The 20,762-nt window shown below is 44.8% G+C and overlaps 3 protein-coding genes across 3 annotated transcripts in view; 1 reads left to right on the top strand and 2 right to left on the bottom strand.

The window, feature by feature from the left end:
• GPBP1L1 (GC-rich promoter binding protein 1 like 1) overlaps positions 1–301 on the bottom strand; it is a 32,427-nt gene extending 32,126 nt beyond the window's left edge. The window contains exon 1 of the mRNA XM_084211532.1: positions 208–301. The gene's annotated coding sequence lies outside the window, so the exon portion shown is untranslated. The remainder of the gene's footprint in view (positions 1–207) is intronic.
• A 293-nt stretch (positions 302–594) lies between these two features.
• TMEM69 (transmembrane protein 69) lies at positions 595–4,458 on the top strand. The gene is made up of 3 exons (XM_084211831.1): positions 595–1,066; positions 1,515–1,577; positions 2,156–4,458. The coding sequence occupies exons 1-3, from the start codon at positions 821–823 to the stop codon at positions 2,861–2,863; spliced, it is 1,017 nt and encodes a 338-aa protein (XP_084067957.1). The 5' UTR covers positions 595–820; the 3' UTR covers positions 2,864–4,458.
• Positions 4,459–5,114: 656 nt separating this feature from the next.
• On the bottom strand, positions 5,115–12,135 carry IPP (intracisternal A particle-promoted polypeptide; the record flags this gene model as incomplete). Its single annotated transcript, XM_084211256.1, has 8 exons — positions 5,115–6,876; positions 7,726–7,946; positions 8,384–8,506; positions 8,838–8,975; positions 9,760–9,927; positions 10,820–10,975; positions 11,317–11,748; positions 11,832–12,135. 8 exons carry the CDS (start codon positions 12,133–12,135, stop codon positions 6,652–6,654), a joined length of 1,767 nt encoding a protein of 588 aa, XP_084067382.1. The 3' UTR covers positions 5,115–6,651.
• Positions 12,136–20,762: the final 8,627 nt, after the last annotated feature.

Here is a 20,762-nt window from a genome sequence, read left to right as displayed (position 1 = left end):
GAGCCGCCGCGGCCGCGGGACCGAGCGCGGGGGGGGGGGGGGGGGGAGGGGGCCGGCCTGGCGGGAGGCCGCTCCCGGGCCGCACCGAGCCCGCGGCGCCGCGGGGGGCGGCGGGGCGGGCCTGGGGGCGGCAGGGGCCGGGTGAAGACGCGGGGGACGCGGGGGGCGCTGGGGGCGCGGAGGGGGCGGCGCGGGGGCCGCACTCACCGGGCGGGCCCTGGCGCGGCTCCGGCGGCCCCACAACCATAACAAAGCTCTGCCCAAAATGGCCGCCCAGCCCTGCCCGGCCGGGGGCCGGAGGGGGCGGGGCCCGCGCGCGCGCGGGGCGGGGCCGAGCACGCGGAAGAGACACGCCCCCCGGCTCCCCCTCCCTGCCCCCGCCCCGGGCCCCGCGCCTCACGCCCCACCAATCAGAGGCGGCGGCTCGCACCGCCCTCGTCACCGCCTGTCGGAAGCAGCCGCAGACTACGAGTCCCAGAAGACTACCCGCCATCTCCGCCGTGCAGATAGACGAGCGGCGCGCCGCAGGGAGGATTGGGATTCGTAGTCCGGCTATGAAAGGCTTGCCGATGCGGTGATGCCGGAAGCCAGAAAGCAGGAACGGCCGCACTGCTCCCCAGGAAACGTTCTGCCCCACGGGTAAGAGAGGAGCGTGTCGCTCCTCTGCCAGACCGACCGCGGCCCTCGGGCTGAGAGTGACCGGCACTGCTGCCCCCGGTATCGGCTCGGTGGGCCTTCCGCGGCCCGGAGGAACACGATGGGCCGCGCCGGTTCCCGCCCGGACCGGTAGCGCTAGGCACCGGGCGCCGCCGGAGCGCTGATGGGAGCACCGGAAGCCACCGCAGCTGGCTGGCCCGGGGCGGTGGCAGCGCCCGGTGAGTCCTGGAGTCCTGCCCGGTCCCCGGTGGGCAGGGCGGCCCCTCCTCCCTCTGGAAGATACATATATTCTCCGCTCCCTTCGCCCTCCGGTAGGGGAGTTTGGCTGCCGGAGCCGCCTTTCTCTCCCGGCGCAGCAGGACCGGGAACTGCGGAGTCAAATCCGGGGCGAGCCGCCCACGTTCCCCCGGTGAGTGTCGTACCCCGGCCGGGAGCTCACCTGCTGCTTCCATGGGATGGCTTTTCTGCTCCCTTTTTAATTAATGGTCGCTTTTCCCGCGCATGAAGAAATGCTCCTTTATAAGCTTTGTGAAGCCATTTATTCCTTGAAGAGGGAATGATCCATGAACGGGAAGTCATCACCTGTCCGCTGTTATTCAGTTTTTTAACTAGAAATTGTTCTTGAAACAGTTAATACAACTTTAGAATTTCAGTTTATAGAGCTGCTTGAAACGCAGTATTCTGCAGTGGGCAAGTACTGATTGAATACATATGTAATATTTATACACTTATCTCTTTAAATACATACATGTAAGACTCTTGTATTTGATAAGTGTAGACTGTCACTGAACTTTGAGCATCAGATCAACTTAGTGGTTCATTGGTTTCAGACATTCTTCTGAATTTTTCTATTTTAGGACCTTGAGAAAACAAATATGTTTCCTGTCATACAACGATGCTGCTTCAACACACCTTTCAGAGTAAGTTACTGAAGGCTTTTTTTGCTGATTTTATTTAAAATAAAATAGCAAAAGATAGGACTGCTTTGGAAAAAAGGTGGCTTCTAAGTTGGAGTGTATCACTCAGCTTTTCTGGAATAGTTCATTGTTTCTACAGCACTTTTAGGCAAAACTCTTTTATAAAATCAAGTTTTATTGTCTCAAAGTATTTTTCTTCCTATCACTTCTTGGTGGAGTAGTGAGGGGACAGTAGCTGATTTCTGGGGTGACCTTGTCCTGCTTTTATATGAAACTACTTTATATTTTACTCTGAAAAGGACTGATATATCTTCGAAGTGCCGAGAGGATGTGTGGGGAGGGATAGGTGGGCACTGAGTAAGCTTTGCTTGTGCACTCTGGAGAGCCCAGTTGCTCTTCATCAGCTGCATCGGGTGCCTTCATTGGTTTGGTTAAAACCACTCGAAATTCAAAAGCAAAGACAGCTGTGGTGCCACCTGACCTGGAAAACCACTTGGTACAATATTCAGGAGGTCATTTAGGTACCTGCAGGTCTGTAAGCCTGCACTGTGCCCTGTTGAGAACAAGTTTTGTGCTTGCAGCTGCAGAAGTTCCTTGGTGCCAGCGTGCTGCTCCACGGGAGGAATAAGACAAGCTGCTCTTCCTTGGCCCTCCTCCAGCTGCAGAGAGATGCACGGCCTCTCTGCACAAAACCAGCTTCAGTTTACACAACCCAGCTCCGGCCTTTCCGCACCTCTCTCCCCGTCTCCGAGAAGAAAACCGCTGCGGAATCTGAGGCGCAATCACAAGAGAGCCCGGGATCCCTGAAGGATTGTCCCAAGCCAGCCCTTTACTTAAGCCTGGGGGGGCTGATTCCCTTTGTGGCCGTGCCGCTGGCCATGGCCTCGCAGGGCTCCTACTGCCCAGAGCTGGCCTTTGCTCAGGTCGCCTACGGAGCTGCCACAGCCTCCTTCCTGGGGGGCATGAGGTGGGGGTTTGCCCTCCCAGAAGACAGCCCAGCCAAGCCAGACTGGCTGAACCTGGCCAACGGCACCGTTCCTGCTCTGCTTGCCTGCCAAGCCTTGCTTTTCAAAGATGTCACTCAGGGAGCACTGATGCTCACGGTGGCCTTAGGGATAGCGCTGCATTATGACATTTCCCTTCTTCCTACTTACCCCAGGTGGTTCAAAGTACTGAGGGTAGTGGGAACAGTGGTGATGATATCATCCCTGTTGGCCACTGTAGCACTGAAAGCTTTCTTAGAAGGGGAGAAAAGCGATGACAGAAAAATACAGCAGAGCATAAATTAATAAATCTGTAAGGAAAAGCTATTATCTACTAATAAGGTATTTGTATGGATTTCCAGGAGAAATAAAGACTGATTTGTGCTTAGAAGTCGCATGATGGCAGGAATCAAGATGCTTATTCTTGAAGCAAAATGATTTTCCAACTGATTTTGAAGTTAGTTCAGGAGGGAAGTATTGTAAATAGCAATTACTTCTAAGGCAAGCACGAGTCTGTCCTTATCTGTAGAACAAAGAATCACTCCTGAATGAGATGTTGCTGCTCTAGGAAAATGACATGGGTATGAATTACTCTATGCTGAGCTATGAAAGCGTCTGGTTTGACTGTAATGTGTGATCATGTTCTGAGGTGGGGAAAACGACAGTAACAAGGTGAAAGCAGTTCTAGTTTGGTGTTTAAATAAGTAGCAGAGAATGATGCAGAAGCACATTCTACTCAGCTGCTGTAATGTGGAACAAGACTCCTATTTCACTTCTGTTTTCAGAGGAGATGCTGAAAATCACAGAATCACAGAATGGTTTGGGTCAGAAGGGGCCTGAAAGATCATCTCATTCCCATCCCCTGCTGTACCCAGGGACACCTTGCACAAGATTAGGTTGCTCAAAGCCCCATCCAGCCTGGACTCTTCCAGGGATGCTGTGTGAGGAAGTGCTCAGTGTGATGTCCAGTAAGAAAGGACAGGTGAGGTTTGTTTGCAGTGGCACTCACCTGAAATGTGCCATTCAGCTGCTGTGCTGGAGTGGGGGAAAACTGAAGAGGAAGCTTTGTATGGCTGACAAGGTGCCACAGGAGAAGGAAGGTCAAATTCCTGCTCAGGCTCACTGAAATTAAAAAGGCTATTTGTGCCACCTGTTCCTAGGTTTTGTTTGGATTTAAGGAAGCTGCATGCAACACAGCCATAAAGATCTGCTCTACTCCTAAATTAAAGGACTGTTAACTTATGCTGTGACACGAGGACTCAAGTGCTGGCACTTAGGGATCAGATAATGGGACTGAAAGTAGCTCCTCTCTCCTAAGAATCTGTACATTTGGACAGGTACCAGTGGGCTTGTATGTAGCCTGCAAACCCTCCATTTGCAGGTCTATTACTGAAACCACTGCAGAAGCATATGCTCTCTGTACTTGATTCTTCCTTGTACATCATTTAGTAGAAGATACAACCTAAGTCACATGGATTTTCTTTTTTGTGTCAGCTACCTCAAGAAACCTATGAAATGGGATGTGGGCATATTTCTTGTAAGCTTTTTTTCAGAAATATTTAAGTACAGTGTAAGATGCAGGAAGAAAGCTGAAAATGACATCCACATGCGGTCTTAGGACCAGATAATCTTCATAGTTCTGTTAAAGCACTATTCTTCATTGTTGCACATGTTGTCCCTTAAAATTTGTTACCTGTTTGTTCTGCAAAGAACAGATGTTTAAGAAACCTGCCTGTCCTGGAGATGAAACCATCTTGTATGATGTTGAAACAGCAGCTCTGTACATCAGCCTCTCCCTTTTGCAATCTGTTATCATTTTTATGTTAAAGAACACACTAAGCAATTGTGGGTATCAATTGCTCTATGCTGAATTATAAAAGTACCCTATTAAACAAAATATTTCAGAGCTTTTTCAACATAAAGGAAATAAAATTGAATTTGTGAATGAAAATGGTTTTTCTATTCCTTCTCACTTAGACATAGCATCTTTTAGGATGAGTCCAGAGAAGAGTCCTGTCTTTGTCTTGATTAGGTAAAAGAGGTGCTGAGGTTCAGAGACCATAATCAACCAGCTTCAAAGGTTCATTCAAACATGACAGAATCAGTTACAAATCCTGGAGAAGGTAACTTCAGTCAACTGCAGATTCCCTCAAGCTCCATTAAACCAGGGAGTTTACAGGTAGGGATCAGAGGTAAACCTGTAGTTCCCAAACAAATAAAATACAGCTAAGGTACTATTTCTCAAACAGTTTCAAGAGGGATGCTGAAATATAAAGAAGAAATATTAACCTGTAATTTCATCCCACAAAGGGCTGAATAGAGCTGGCAAGACAGTCAGATTCCCAAGAAGTTTGAGTGATTTTACACTGAGAAGAGAAATACATGAGTATTTTACTGCAGAAGCATGTTACTTCCACCACTCAAATAGCCAAAATTTATAACCGATTTTCCCCTAGTGTTCTACTGGGAAATATGATTTCCAGTAAAAAGAAAAAATGACCTATTATATGAAAGTGGCAGTAAGACAATGAAAGCAATCTATTCAAGAGCATTCCAGTCAGTTCTGAAAATACATTTTATTATGAAAAACAGTTTAAACAAGATCAAACCATTAATTCAGACACATAAGAAATTCTTTGAAGTAAAAGCATACACAAGATTATGGAACAACCAGAGAGCCTCTCCCTCATCTAGCATGTTTTAGCCCAATTCTACATTAGATTTTAGGACCTCGATTATCAAGGTACCTGCAACACTCACCTTGGAGGATTTATCATGTAACAATTTGTTAATTTTACACAGGGGATATTGACCTAAACAAAATGAATCCTCCTTTTTTACACAGTGCCAGGCTTCCTGTTTTGTGACATTCCAGTTGTGGTTTGGTGATCCAGAATAACACTGCCTATCAAAATTCAAGCAGCCTCACTTCAGACTCCATCCAAATCATCCACAGCTGTGCTGAAAATGCAGCCACAAAACAAAAAACAACTTGTTTTTTGTTGTGTGCAAAAAACAACTTGAATCTAGAAATAACTCCAAACTCTTTGTAGCATTGTTTTACTAAGTGTGTCCGAGCTAAATACAGACTCCTTAAGAGCACACTGATGTCATCAGTTCAATGCTAAATGCAGCTAATTCTATCACAGAAAGCTCCATTGGCTCAAATTTGGATGAGGCAGGATACAAGATGTAGTGAAGGTGAAAGAGTGTGTCTTGTTGAACAGCAAGTATTCAATGCCAAGTCTCAGCATGTGTCACACAGGGTAAAAACACATTTGACTATGGGGAAAAAATATGGGGCAAAAGCCTTTCCCTGTGTTTTTATACTAAGAGCAGTCCTAAACAGAACAGCCAATCTAATACATTTGCATTTAAAATTCACCAGAGCTTACACAAAAACCAGCTCTACTGGCATCACTGACACCACTGAGAAGAAAAGCCAGCGCTGAAGGGGAATGGCATTGTTAGAACTGTGAGGACAACCTTCCAGAATAGGAAATCCTCATCCACTCACCATTCAAATTTGTGGAGTGGCCAGAAAGTAAAGATCCAATTAATATTTAATGCCCACCATGTCCAACAACAGAAAAGAGGCTTAAATGCATCAAGGTCATAAGTAGAGGCACCAAGTCTTTCCTGTGTGTTATCTTCTCTTCCTTGTTTTCTGCCAGAAAAAGAACTAATGCCATCCAAAGCACCCATCTGATCTTACTTACAGGTAACTCCTTGCTGTTGACAGTAACCCACTTCCAGATTGCAAGTCTGGCTAATGTGCCGGCTCAATAACAACCTGATTAATGTCTCTTAATGTGCTGGAGTTATTTCTTCAGATTTTTACAGGGCAAATTCACCATTTGTTTCAGTGAGCTTAATCCAGTTCTAGGAGGCATTCCTACTCTTAACAGAATACATCCTGAGACACACTGGATAAGCCAATTTATGTTGAAGGGCTTTTCCTTTTGCTCAGGAAAATCCCTCTGATCTAATTCTCACTCAAGCTCCTGTGTTAAAAGAGGTTTCTGGCCAATGAAACAGGAAATTTGAGGAGACATAGTTGACTCATTCCTTGAATGAGTTTTGTTCTTTGTGTTTTACAGCACAGCTACACCTCCTTCGCAGCGGCTGGTGATCATGTTGGCAATTTCAGTCCAGCTGTCCATGTGAGGGTTATAAACTTCAACAGAGTCAGAGGTTACTGGAGCAGCAAAATCAGGACTGGGAGCTCTGCCTCCTGAGGCATAGAGAAGTCCATTCACAGCCACAACACAAACACCAGCTCTTGGGATCTTCATCGATGCAACTTCAACCCACTTTTCCTAACAAAAAGGTGAAAGATGAAGAAATAGCTTTAAGGCAAGCCCTGATTCTGCTAAAGTAACTTTTAAAGCTTAAAGACTGAAACATATACAAAGAACACTGTGTATACACTTCACAGGCTTACATGTGGTATGTGTACAGTATCCAGAGGATTACCAAGACAGGAATGACAACACTTTCACAAGGGGTCCAAATTGTGGTAATCTCTAAAAAGCAGATCCCATACTGTCTGCACAAAACACCCCTCCCTTTCTTCAGTCACTGCAAGATGCAGTCAGCCTCTAAAATAGAGCATGGTACAGTTTGAGGTGGGGGAAACAGGAAAACTAGATTAAATTTGAAAAGCAAAGCAGATGGCACATGGGATTATGTTCTGCTCTTAAGAGTAGCTACTCTTCCAAAGAGCATCATAAAAACATGAGCAATAGCAGTCTGGAAATTTTTTTTATATTCTAGTCATGCTGAAACACCACTACATTTTGATGCAGAAGATCCTCAAATTTTGCAATAAAAGGAAACTCTTACCTTTACAATGAGTTTTTTCTCTCTATTCAGATTATTGAGCTTTCTATTGCAGCGGGGGAATCTATCCTTTCATCTTAACCCCAAACTACAGTATATCTGTGCATAGTTAAACCATGATGACTACTTGGGACAGAGGAGATCACCTCTGTCCACTACTTAGGACCCTGAGATCACCAAAACTTTGTTTCAGTCAAGATACCCAGCCAGTAGTGAAAAGGAAATGGAATTTTCAGCTTCTTCTTTTTAAAGAAAGGAAGCAGGCTCTATAGCGTGCACAAAGCTGATGCAGTCTACCTTTATGAAAAGAAGGGACTCTGCCATACCTCTTCAAAGGAGTATCTTTCTACACTAGCAAGTGCATCCTGGGATTCATTCCAGCCTCCCACAGCATAGATACAATCGTTGAGAGCAGCTACACCAAGATAGGCTCTTCGGGTGCCCATTGGAGCGAGCTCAGACCAGCGTTTGGAGATGGGGTCGTAGACTTCAACAGAACGCAGCTCTACTCCTTCACTGCTGATACCACCAATGACATAAATCAAACCTGCAGAAACAGAGTTTCTCCTCTTTTAGGCTGCATAATGCAGACAGAAAATTTACTGTCACAACACAAGTTTCAGCCTGACATTAAGATGGTTAAAGAATGACAGAAAATCCTCCTCTTGCTCAGTAGTAGAATACATAACGCTTTTGCATGAGCAGCTTGAGGCTTGAGCACTAGAAGGCCTGAGGAAAGCATAACCATACTGGCAGGCATGTGAAAACTTTTCATGAGATAAAAAGCAGAAGACAAGAGAGAACTTTATAGTCTTTGAATTCTGCAGAATTAAAAACAGAGTATTAGAACAACAAACAAGCAAGGCACAAGTGTGTGTGAGAGCTCAGTACAAGACAAAGGTAAGACTTCATGATTGAGACATAAAGCTTCAAAATCCAATGGCTGTTGGAACTGTTTAGGGATATAAACTTAAGAATACTCACCTTGCATTTCACAACACCCAAAGCAGTAACGAGGCTTAGCCATGCTTCCCACTACATCCCAACTATTCTCGTCAGGATCAAATCTTTCAATTGTGTTGCCAATCTCTGCTCCAACCCAGCCTCCTGCAAATAACAGCAAACACAGGAAGGAATTTAATGGCATAAAGCTTTGGATTAGCTGCATTTTTAGACATGCAGTGGACTGTTCCAGGACAAATTCTGAAATTAGCATGCAGTCATGCTAATTGCAGGGAATGCAGGGAATAAATTATAACTAAACAATAACTAATCCACAGAAATTTAGTATATATGTTAATATTTATGGACACGGATGTTTTTCAAAACTTAAGTTTGTGAATTTGCATCATCAAGATGTAATATTAAAGATCAAATAAATTTACAAGTTCTATGACTTTACATCTTTAACTCCACCTAGAAAAACCCCACAACTTACCCAAAGCATAGATGGCACCATAGCACGTGCACACTCCCAGTGCACAACGGGGATGGTTCATGGAAGCCACGGTTGTCCATTGCTTAGTAACAGGATCATAACACTCAGTACAGTCAAAAATCATTGAGTTGTCCTCACCTGCATAATAAAAGCAAGAAGAGTCAGGGGAAATGCAATCTTTTGCACTGCAGATATGGAAACATTCTTCAACTTCTTCCAGGACAGGCAACATTTGAATACAAGATTTATCTTTTGGTGAAAGAGCCAACGTAGCAAAAGCTTAATTTATACATAGTGATGATTATACATGAATCATCACTCGGAACCACTTTCATCAGTAGTTCCCTGAAACGTTCCTGAAAACATCATAGAGGTAAACAACCGCGGTGCTGCACGTTTTACTCCTGAGCACAACTGACTGGGTTTTCAAGACCAAAGAATGAGCTCTGCAGTGACCAAAACAGTCTACATATGCATTCTTGTGTGATGGGCTGGTAGAGTTACTCATCACATCCTTGTGCAAACAGACATAATGAGCCTTTCCAGGCAGGCAGTGTACAAGTGGTCTGTCCTGTGCTACTGCCTTTTATGCTACTGTAAGTGAGAAAACAAATTCCATCAGCGGTGGTACACAAAGGCCTCAGAATAGCCAGCATCTTTGAGTATATCTGCAGACATCTGTATGGTAACCTGTGAACAGCTACATCATGAGGGGAGAGCAGCTTATTAAAAACTGCCAGCAGAGGATCCCTAACAGGCATTCACAGAGCAGTGACAGTAGAGAATCAAGGAACCCCAATTCCTTTGTTATTACACTTAAAAATTGTATTAACCTCAGAACCACTTAACACTAATTTTGAAAGTCTCCATCCATGAGTTCTCTAGCATTCCTGTAAGAAAGAAAGCTTATTTCAGCTGTTACCTCCAATGGCATAGACCATTCCTCCCACCACAGCCACGCCCAGCCCGCTCCGGGCCTGGTGCAGAGAGGACACCGTGGTCCAGTAGTGGCTGAAGGTGTCAAATCGCTCCACACAGCTCAGGGCTCTGCTGTCACTCCAGCGTCCTCCCTGCAGTCGGGTGTACCCGCCTGCAAAGCAAGTGGAAAGGCCAAGTAAGAGCTTCCTGTTCACCCTCGTGCTCCTATACCCAAACCATTAAAAACATTACAGTAACAGCCATTAGCCACTTTCAGAAGGAATTGGATTTTTCCAAGTAGCTTCATTTCTCCAGCATACAAGGAAGAATGGTTGCCTTGAGGGTCATGGAAATTGTGCTGAGCTGATGCCACAACACTAAAAATATTAGAATTCGTGTTTTCAGTAAAATACAAGGATTGGCCAAACAGCCTTTGCTGCATAACCACATTGGCAGCCATGTAAAAACTTTTCATGAGATAAAAGGCAGAAGACAAGAGATAACTTTATAGTCTTTGAATTCTACAGAATTAAAAATAGAGTACTAGAACAATAAACAAGCGAGGCACAAGTGTGTGTGACTGACAGCTCAGTACAAGCTGGTGCTACTGCCCACAGAGTGAAACAAACAAGTTCCCTTCCAATATAAAACTGCAGCTTTGCTGAAAACCTGGAATTTCAAGTATCCCATCATATGAACCAAAGTGTCCTGTACAGAGAAAACTTCAGCCATCAGAACAAAATGTGCAGTGAATTTGCACGCACCATTCCAGCACTGAGCCCTGAGTAAATCCTCTGCTGATTTGCAGCTTTCCACCCAAGGCAAATTATTTTTGAACAACAAATCTGGGCTTTGAATGCCCTGTAACAATGACAAGAAATGTGAATGCTGGACTCCTCTGCAATTCTGATCAAAGCTGCTAACATGGTAACTCAGCCATGATGAAATGTTTTGGTATCATTTTATATTTTGATTTTTAAAAAATCGTCGAGTATCTCCTTCAGTACTGCATTCTGAGATACTACTTCATTTGTTTTATAAGGTTCAAACAGCCACATTCTAACCTACTGCATAAAGGTACTTCCTGGCTTTCCTCCGGGGACGACCTTTAGAAGCCTGCAGAAAACTGCTGACCTTGTTCTCTTTGGGAGACTTAGAGACTTCACAATATTCTTTCAACAGAGTTTGCAGGGCCACCCGAAGACTGAAATCTGGAATACCTTCAAGAGTAACATAAGCAGAATGAGAATAAAATGAGCAGAATTAAAAAAAAAAAAAATCACAGCGAAAAGTAACAAACTGTAAGCAATTCAGTTGTAGAAAAATTACTAACTTCTCTGAAAACTGCAGACAAGTCAATGTTGCCTACTTTGATAAGGCATTTTCAAAAGCATCTTTTAAAGTAAGCTGTGCTTATTTTTTAAAAACTAGAGCTTGTTTGCTATAAATGTTTTTATTCATCATTCCATTAATGTAAAGAATAGTCCATCAAAGCCCAGTAACTCTGAACAACACATGGTTTGCTCACATACATGCATCTGATATTCCTTCTTTCACTTACTTTCTATGTATTTTAACAGCCTTTGTGCTGGTAGCAGAGGGAAGCGAACAGGCTCCAGTACTTCTACGACATATTTCTTTCTTTTCCCCACGTCCTTCAGAATCCATTGCATCGCTGCCGTGAACACCTGGTACTCGTCCTCGATGCTCAGGTCCTCGCTCCGCAGGATCTTCACGAGCTGCTCCTTGGTGAGCGCCAGGAACTCCTCCCCGCTCTGCACCTCCAGGAAGTGCGCGTGGATGTAGCTCTCGGTGAACTCCATCAAGTCGTGACAGGCGATCTGCTCGGAGAACTGGAAGAGGCCGATGCAGTTCAGCGGGTCGATCTGGCCCTTGAGGAACTCGCAGCAGAGCTCCACCACCTCGGTGAGCTGCAGCATGTCCGCGGCGACGATGAGCTCCTGGACGTTGTGCTCCGCGATGCTCACCACCCCTGCGGGCACCAAACCACAGCGGGGCCCCGCTCCAGCCTGCGGCCGCCGGGCACCCACCCCTCGCCCCCCTGCCAGCCCTCACCTGTGTAGATGAAGTCGAGCAGAGTGTGGAAGGTGTCCGCCTCCACGCCCGCGATCCGCACCACGTCCCGCCCGGACTCCTTCATGCCGCCCGCAAACAGCGCCGCGAAGTACGGGCTGCTGGCCGCCAGCACCAGGCGGTGCACGGAGAACGCCTCCGGACCCACCTCCAGCCGCACGTCGCAGAAGCTGTGCCCGGCGCGCAGCCGGTTGATCTGGGCCAGGAGGAGGCGGGCGTGCCGCTCGGAACTGCAGACGGAGCTTGAGCCAGAGCCGCCCTTGCCCGTCCCGGCATTCGCCGCCATCGCTGCTGCGGCACCGGCACCCCCCGGCGCCGGCCTCGCGCCGCGCACGCGCACGCGCCCCGCTCCGCCCGCCCGGGCGCGTGCGCGGGGGGAAGTGGGGGGACCCGCTCCCCGCTGAGGCGGGTCTGCCCGGACGGGGCGGGCACCGTGACCGGCGCTGCTGGGGGCTCCGCGTTTTGTGGGGGCTCCGCGTTTTGTGAGGGCTCCACGTTTTGTGGGGGCTCCGCGTTTTGTGGGGGGCTCCGCGTTTTGTGCGGCTTCCGTGTGTGCCGAAGGCTCTTTGTGTCGAGCACCCTGCCCTCACGGCGGCACTGGTTCAGGTACTTCTGTTCACTCCTTTGTCTGTGCGCCTGCCTGGGCACCTGGCCCCGTGAGGCCCCGCAGGAATCACGGAATTATCAAGGCTGGAAGAGACCTTTAAGATTATTCATTCCAATGGTCCACCCAGCACTGCCCCTGTAACCCCTAAACTGCTAAACCACATCACCCAGTGCCAGATCCAGATGCCTCGAATACCAGGGCTGGTGACTCCACCACTGACCACCCACTGCCTGACCACCCTCATAATGAACATTTTTTTTATAAAATCTAATTTGAATCTCACCTGTCTTAGCTTAAGGCCATTTCCCCTGATCCTTTCACTGCAGGCACAGTAAAAGAGTCTGACCTCCACCTCACTATAACCTCCTTCCAGGGAGTTGTAGAGAGCAGTGAGGTCCCCCCTGAGCCTCCTTAAGACTGAACAACCCCTGCTGCCTCAGCAGCCCCTCATAAGCCATGTTTTCTAGCTTTGTTGCCTTCCCTGGGCATGCTCCAGCAACTCAATGTTTATTTTAAAGTGAGGAGACCCTGTGCACCCCTACAGACACCTCTGGTCCTTGCTCTGCAAAGAGCTTGTTCATGGTTAAAACTGGTCCTGCAATAGGTTATTTACTTAGTCACTGCCTTCACAACCTCTGTCCCTCAGTCCTAGACATGCTCTTGCAAACTGGGTCCCTATCCACCTCAGTTTGTGCTTGTGAGAAATATGGCTATGTTGGGGAGAAATTGCAGCAGCCACCAGTCCAGGGAACCGCAGAGATGGGAGGCAGGGACACTGCCTGGGACTGTGGCAGCAGAGCAGTGTTGACAGGGGATAAGCATCACGTACTGAGGTAAATGCACATGATCACCGGGTCTGGCAGAGCTGACACTAATTCTGAGAGAAAAGCATCCCTCCTGAGTTTTCCACAACTGTTCCAGGAGCGTGACAGGCAGGCGCAGCTCAGCACCCGCTTTGTCCATAGTGTCATACCATGTGTGGGCCTTCCTCCTCATTCCAGCACAGATGTTTCATCAGTATCCTGTAGCAGCACCATGTGGGTCACTGGGTTCAGCACTGATCCTGAGGCAAAGTGTGCTTCCATCTTAGTCTGTGTAATTCCCTGAGTCACGGCATGCCTGAGCACTGATGGGGGATGAACATCACATACTGAGTTAAATGCACACAGTCACTGGGTCCAGCAGAGCTGGCACTAATTCTGAGAGAAAAACATGTCCGGAGTTTTCCACAGCTGTTCCAGGAGCATAACATCCAGCCAGAGCAAAAAGCGATCAGAGAGCCACTTGGAAAGCTTCCATATCTATTTACTGTGAGACTGGGAAAGAAAAACATGTCTGCTCACAGTTACAATGGTCATGGCCCCTCAGGCTTTTCTCATGAGTCTGCATTTCATTGTAATAACTTTTAAATGTACTTCTGGAAAGAATCTGAATCATGATACCCTCGTGGGGCTGTTGGTTTCTCTCTTCATCAGCATTACATTCTAATTACATTTCAAGTTGGTCTTTAAAAAAGCCATAGAAAACATAGATCTAGAGAGGTTTCTGTAAGCACACGGTTGGATGCATGCTGGTATAATTCTATATATTTTAAGCTTGGCTAATAAATGCATCAAAGTTTTTCATTCTTTGACACATCAGTAAAAGAAACCAGCCCCCTCTTGTGCTGACATTTTATTCATTGGAAGTGGCCTGTGAGTAAAAGGCTTAGAATTCTCCTAAATGCCAGTGGCTTGCTGGCTGGCTGATGTCAGCTGTTCGACTCTTGGCCAGCACTAGGATTTCACACCATAGTTCCAAATTTATGGATGCAAAATAGTGTTGCTGAGAGGGCTCATTTTGCCCCAAAGGCCTTTGCTGTGTTCATGGTTCTGCCCCCAGCAAAGAGCATTTCTTCAGCAGGTGTCTTCTGGGCCACAGAGGAGCTGTACAGGATGGAGCTAATGATCCCATATACAATTGTGAATTTCCCAAAACATACTGTAGATTTTCAGGAATAAGTCTGAAAGTACCTTTGACAGTGTGAGATTGCACCGTGTAATGAGGAGGCCTTTTGATTAACCAGCACCAAGAATGGCAGTCACTGTAGTGAAGGAATTAAAAATGTCTTCAATTTTAATATAATAGACTTTTAAAAATATATTTGCCAATAAGCCAGCTGAATGCTGACTGTGATGTAGGACTGGTGACAAAAAAAGGCATGCCCTGTGCTCCTCAACATGTCCCACTGCCCACACCTGCTCCAAAGTGCTGCTGCCACCCTGCCAAAACAGTGAGAAGATTCTCACAAAAAACTATCCAGGTTTTCTCTTGAAAAACCCCTGTCCCACCCAGGCCCATGGCTGCTCAGATTTCTCTGGCTGAAGGGTTCTCAGGAAAACCTTTCCAAATGCCTGGATGATATTCTGCGGAGCCATGGGATGTGTCTGTGCTGCTTTCCCCGAATCCTGCAGGTGCCGCTGTTACCGCAGGGAGATGTATTGGAACATTAATAAAACCGGGACTGCAGGGTGACGTATTGGAACATTAACCAAATCGGGAGGCTGAAAGGTGTCGCCTGTGCGGGTGCTGAATCTCTTCTCTCTTACAGTATGATTTAAGTTTGTCGTTGTTGGGTTTTGTTGGGTTTTTTTGTTGTTGTGGGGGTTTTTTTGTTTGTTTTGTTTTTGTTTTGTTTTCCCCCTGAATTTGATAAAGATGGAGAGATCTTAGTCTTAAAAACCCAAAAAACACCAAACACCCACCCCAAAACCTAAAAGGAGTAATAATTGATTTGAATGTGCAGTTTTGCCTGACTGCTTCTTCTCAGAACCTGTCCATTACACCTGCAGTTTTGGGGACCATTTTGACTTAAAACCTCTTGTCATACTTGGCTGTTAAATTCTCTATTGCAGAGGAGACATGAAACTTAGTGCTTGACTATTCATAGGTACATCAAATTCCATGGGATCTATTGTGATAGGGAGCCACTTTCCATTGCAACCAGAATGTGCCATAATTCCTCCCCCAGTTTAGTGGGTAGGAAATCTTCACTTCCTGTCAAAAACTGCATCTCTGCACTTTGCCCTCTGTGCTAAGGCATCTGCTGTAACCTTTCAGTGGTACAGGCAGTTGCCATTTTTGTTACTAATTACCTAGCACAGCTGCTGCTTGTATTGTAATGGACTGGATCTATCAGAGGAGAGGTGTTCTACAGCCTCACCAAAATGGAAAGGAGCTTTGTGCTTTGATGTGCAGGTAATAAGATACAATTTTTGCTCCACTTCCCTAAATTCCACAAGGATTTGAACTCAAACTTCTCCCAGGAAAGCCAAAATTGTAAAAGTGCCGAGCTACCAAGAGCTCATGAGGAGTACAAACATCTGCAGTACAAGCATCTAAGCTACATCTCTCACACTTCCAAGACACCTTGTCTCTGTTAAGGTCTAGGTTTTTCCTACGTCCCATTTACTCTGGATGCTGTTGCATGTCCAAAGGTATGATGCAGATCAGCAGTCTGTGGATGCACAGCTGGTGCATGCTGTTGTGTATCCCTTGAAGGGGTAAGACAAGGCAGGCTGCTGGACTTCACACTCTTCAGCCTGGAGTAGAGAAGATGCTCCCTGTCTCCTTTAAGGTATTTCTCAAAGACAGCATTGGTTTATTCCATTATCACCCCAATGGTGATAATCACAACTGCTTGTTGTGTTTGTCTACTCAGCCAAAAGCCTCTAATGAGCTACAGACACTATATTCTAATTAGATACCTGCATAAACCTGTTGTCAGCTTATGCTTTCACGTGATACCTAAGCTTCAGTGGATAAAGAAGCTTCTCTTCAGGGTCTGAATGTTTCCTACCTCAGTGGGTAGTTCTTCACAGGGAGATAACACATTTTTCCAGACTCAAGCCAGGCATGAGAACACTCTTTCTTGACAGGGTTGTGCCAGGCCCAAGAGCTATTACCGTCATTCTTGTGAGGGTTAATGAATCTTGATGAATATGTGTGTATGTGTGGGTAGGGTAGAGGTCTGAACTGAAATTGACCCAAACACAGAGAGCAAGAGGGGTCCCCAAAGACAGTCTTTCTGCACAGACAGTCCCACATTTCAGTTTTCACACTACCAGCAAGGTGATGATGCCTCCGTCCATTTTTCACATGTACAGCTGTCTTCGCCTCACCCTGCCCCTCCCCACCCCTCTCCCATCTTTAGAAGCCTTTGTGAACTTTTTTCTCTGTTTTAAAATTCGAAACTAAGTGTTTACTATTTTCACTGTAATGTGGCTTGAGGTAAAGGTGGCATTAAGGTAACAGCCTGGTATCAGAGCTGTCAGTCCAGAGAGGTTTAGCACTCCTGAGGTGGGGATTGAGAAACTCCCCCAATGTATTCAGATCCCACCAAAGGTGCTGCAGCACAGGCTGTGTTGGCATCCAGTTGAGAGAGGTGTTGCCCCCTCCAGTGATCAGCCACGTAGCAAAATTGGGAAACACATCTGAGCCACAGGAGGCTTCAGAGAGAATGTGACATTCCCAGTCAGTAATGCACAGATATTGGCTTGTGATTTCAGGATAACTGACGATATTTCACTACTGTATGCTCCAGGCTTCACCTTCACAACAGCATTGGGTGGAAAAGGGATTGGTGATAAAAAAAAATTATAAAACCAGGGAAAAAACCTTTTGCAGTCCTAAAGTATGCCCCAGCAATGAAAGGATTGTGTCACCTGACCTACTTGTGTAGAGAGGTTTGTGTTCTAGGTACACTTACCTAGCAGGAAGTTTGGAGGAATTCCAGTGAAATGGGGAATGTTGTGTAACATGCATGGCTACAGTTCCCCACCACTTAGAAGATTCTTGTGTTTAAGCCATAGATCTGGATCAATTCCAGGCAATTTGATTTAAAATAAACATCCTGGATGCAGTGTGTCAGATACTAGCACAATATTGTATTAGTCTTCCTCATTTCTCCCGTGGGAATAATTATTCCATGAAGAAGGAAAGTGATCTAATGAGAGAATTAACTCAAGAGCTTGAACATTGAATTAGTCACAGCTGTCTGAGAGGGGAACCAAGGCGAGCTCCACAGAGACCTCACTGCATTTCCAAGGAAGGAGGCCAAAAGAATACTGGAATTCGGATAGCAGTTGGTGTCAAAACAGAGGCAGGAGAGATATGCTTTTAGGAGAGAGATTTTCCTCCCTCAATTCTCTGTGAAGATAAATCTCAGTAGTAGGGAATCACAGCAACTTTATCTTGGAGATGTTGAAAGCTGCCAGATTGTTGAGGTCTGATCCTAACTGTGTCCTCACACTTATTTGAAGCAGATGATTGATTTCATTGCTTGGGTCTTTTTTCACTGTAGTCTGGAGCTGACCTGCAGCTTCACACTGAATTAGATCTGCTCTCTTAGGTGACTGTATCAAAGGTGCAGGTTTGGGGTTTTTTTTGCCAAAAGGAAAAATGAGTTGTGCTTGAGAATTATCCTCTCCAGGCATGGGGGAATTGAGTCCTGCTGTTAGTAAAGTTTGGCAATGTTTCAAATTGTAATCCAAACCCTAATGCTTTTTGGACTCTTTTCTTTACTCTTGTCTAAATCTCAGTGTTTCCTTGGATGTAGGAGCAAGCATACAATAGACATGAGCTGTCTGAAGCATGTGGCATTTTTTAAAATATCTCCAAGTTATGCAAACCTTTGGAAGAGAAAAAAGGGAAAGAAAATAATCAGAAAATGTGCATGAATTCAGCTAATTTCATTCATTTTAAATTATATAGTCATTAGATATATACCAAGAGCATGTTTGCTCTCCTAGAAGATATTGCACTGGTGTTGACAGAGCTTGTGAGCTGATTTCATTGGGAAGATAGATAGAGTTAAACTCTGCCTGATACCCACCACATTCCAGAGCCTGTGTGATGCAGTGGGGTCATTCCAGAAGCAGGCCTCAGTGGAATGTGAGATACGTCACCAACTCTGAGTAACTGTTAGTAGGATGCCTGTAGGTCCTGCATCTGCTTGCTTGGTGAGTCAGGACTTCCAGGGCTCTGCATACACTGAAGCCTTAAAAGATTAAACCTTCTTCCATAATGTAACATTTCAGCTGTAAATGGCATAGGTTGCTGCTATGCATCCCAGCTCCTTGGCTGCTCTGCTGTTGCTTTGCCATGTATTTTCCTGGATAATTTTTTCCAATTATTTATCTTTCCTCAGCACAAGAATTTTTCATCTCCCTTTTTAGAATATCAGCTTTGGAGGCTTGGTCTAGTTCTTTGGATAGAAAGATCTTTTTTATTCTAATCTTGTCCTTCAAAGTGCTTGCAAAATCTCTGCTTCATTGTTTAGGAAAACATAAGGATTGGCTGGATCAGAACAGATCCTTAGGGATTACTAACAGAAAATCTGAGTTTACCAGCAACATACTCAGTAATCTTTTAATGTATTTTTAAGCAAGTATTATGGTGATTTCATTTGCACTTTGATTTTCTCCAGTTGCTTATCAGAATATTATATCAAATGTTATCAAAATCTTAAAAAGCCAAATCTATATCTTTCTCTTTGGGCTGGTTGTCTCTCAGCAAGGCAAATTAGCCTGTTTGACATTATTTGTCTTATATAGTGAAATGATTATTTTTTATAATTTAATGCTTATTTTTTTTATGATTTCATTATCCTTCAAGGTCCATGGAAATGTATGGTTTAATGACTTGTTTTGGTTTTTGGATGCTCAGGCTTTTTGCACTATTTTACTTTATAAAAACCTGGAGCATCAGACTCAATGATCTTAAAGGTCTTTTCAAACCTGATTAATTCTGTGATTCTATAATTTTTGCATAATAACTTTTGCATGATAATTTAACATAATAACTTTTTCTGACATTTATCTTACAAAGTGTAGCTCCATTTGCAATGTGAAAAAAGACTGCAACAGAACTTGTCTGTGCTAGTCCTAGTTCTGCAATACTTGCAGAGATCAGATAAGTCTCTTTTTGACTGTCTCCCACTGATACAGTTTGCTTCTCACTTCTTATTTTCCTCTCAGGTATATTTTGAAGATTAATGAATATTTATAAAATGTTTTGAGTGAAACCTGCACATGAAAAATGCAACAGAAGTTGAAAATGTCATAATTACTGATGTTTATTATTTTTTAAAAAGGAAGACTCTATGGCAATCAATATCTATGGAGATTTATGAACCATAAAAATAGAATGAGAACTCTAAAGGTACTACAGGAAGTTCTGGCCTGAGGAAGAAAGCCTTGCAATGGCAAAAAGAACAGTGGGCAAGTTTTGTTGATAATACTGAGTATTGAAAATGTGCTGGATGAAGTATTTGTATTATGGAAGTATGATGGAATTATTTTCAGTCTGCAAGTAATTAAGGAAGAAGTTCATCATCATCATAAGTTGCATTCATAATTTTAAAACAGTAGGCTAAGATAACATATACTAGAGAACTCTAACAGATCTGTCGTGCGGGGTCTCATTTGTAAGAAATCCTGGCCTGTCAGTGAAATACCAGAAGATTCACAGTATTCTGCCAGTGTTTAAGGAAAGAACATTAAATAAACAGAACAATCAGGATGACCCAGCTTAGCTGGTTAACATGACACCAGGCCCAAGTGGCACAGTGAAAAAGTTGACTCTTAGCCAGGTTGTAAATAAGTCAATAATTGGCAATAATTTTAATTTTTATCAACACTGTCTTGTTGATAAGTCCAGTTTAATTTATTGATAAGAGTTTTAGATCTGTTTCCTCAGATTGGTGTAGGAATTATTTCCCAACCTATTTCCCAAAGCATTTGACTACCATTGTGGCACTTTAATAAAGATCTTAGTGAAGTCTAGTGTCACTAAAAATGGAGGCATTTCAGTGGTCTGGGCCAGTGTGGCTCCAGAGGCAGGACCTGTGCTTTTGGGCTGTGATGCATAGAGGCACCTACCTAATCCGGTAGCACTAGCTGGGGATGTCTGCAGCCACCAATAACTTGGATCTTTCTTTTCCCTGGTTGCCTTCACAGTGTATTGCTGTGGTCTATTTTTTAGCCATTTGTGTTTTTTTTCATTTTGCTTTACCTGAGTTATCCTAGTCTTTCTGTAAAATATCCACTGATAGCATTTCTGAATATCACAAAGATTGTTTTGGGTGTAAATTACTGTGTATATAAAGCAACTAGACAGAGCAACAGTGGCTTAAGAAGATTGGCATATTCATGTGAAGTTTTTGTAACACAAGCGAGTGCAAAGCAATGAGCCTGAAAGCTAAGATCACGGTTCACACCTCTGGGACCAGGGAGCTGTAGAGTGGAAAACTGTCCCATAGGGACAAC

The sequence above is a fragment of the Fringilla coelebs genome, assembly GCF_963513975.1.
Source record: "Fringilla coelebs genome assembly, chromosome: 9".
NCBI classification, from domain to species: domain Eukaryota; kingdom Metazoa; phylum Chordata; class Aves; order Passeriformes; family Fringillidae; genus Fringilla; species Fringilla coelebs.
This window is presented reverse-complemented; position numbering and strand designations above follow the sequence as displayed.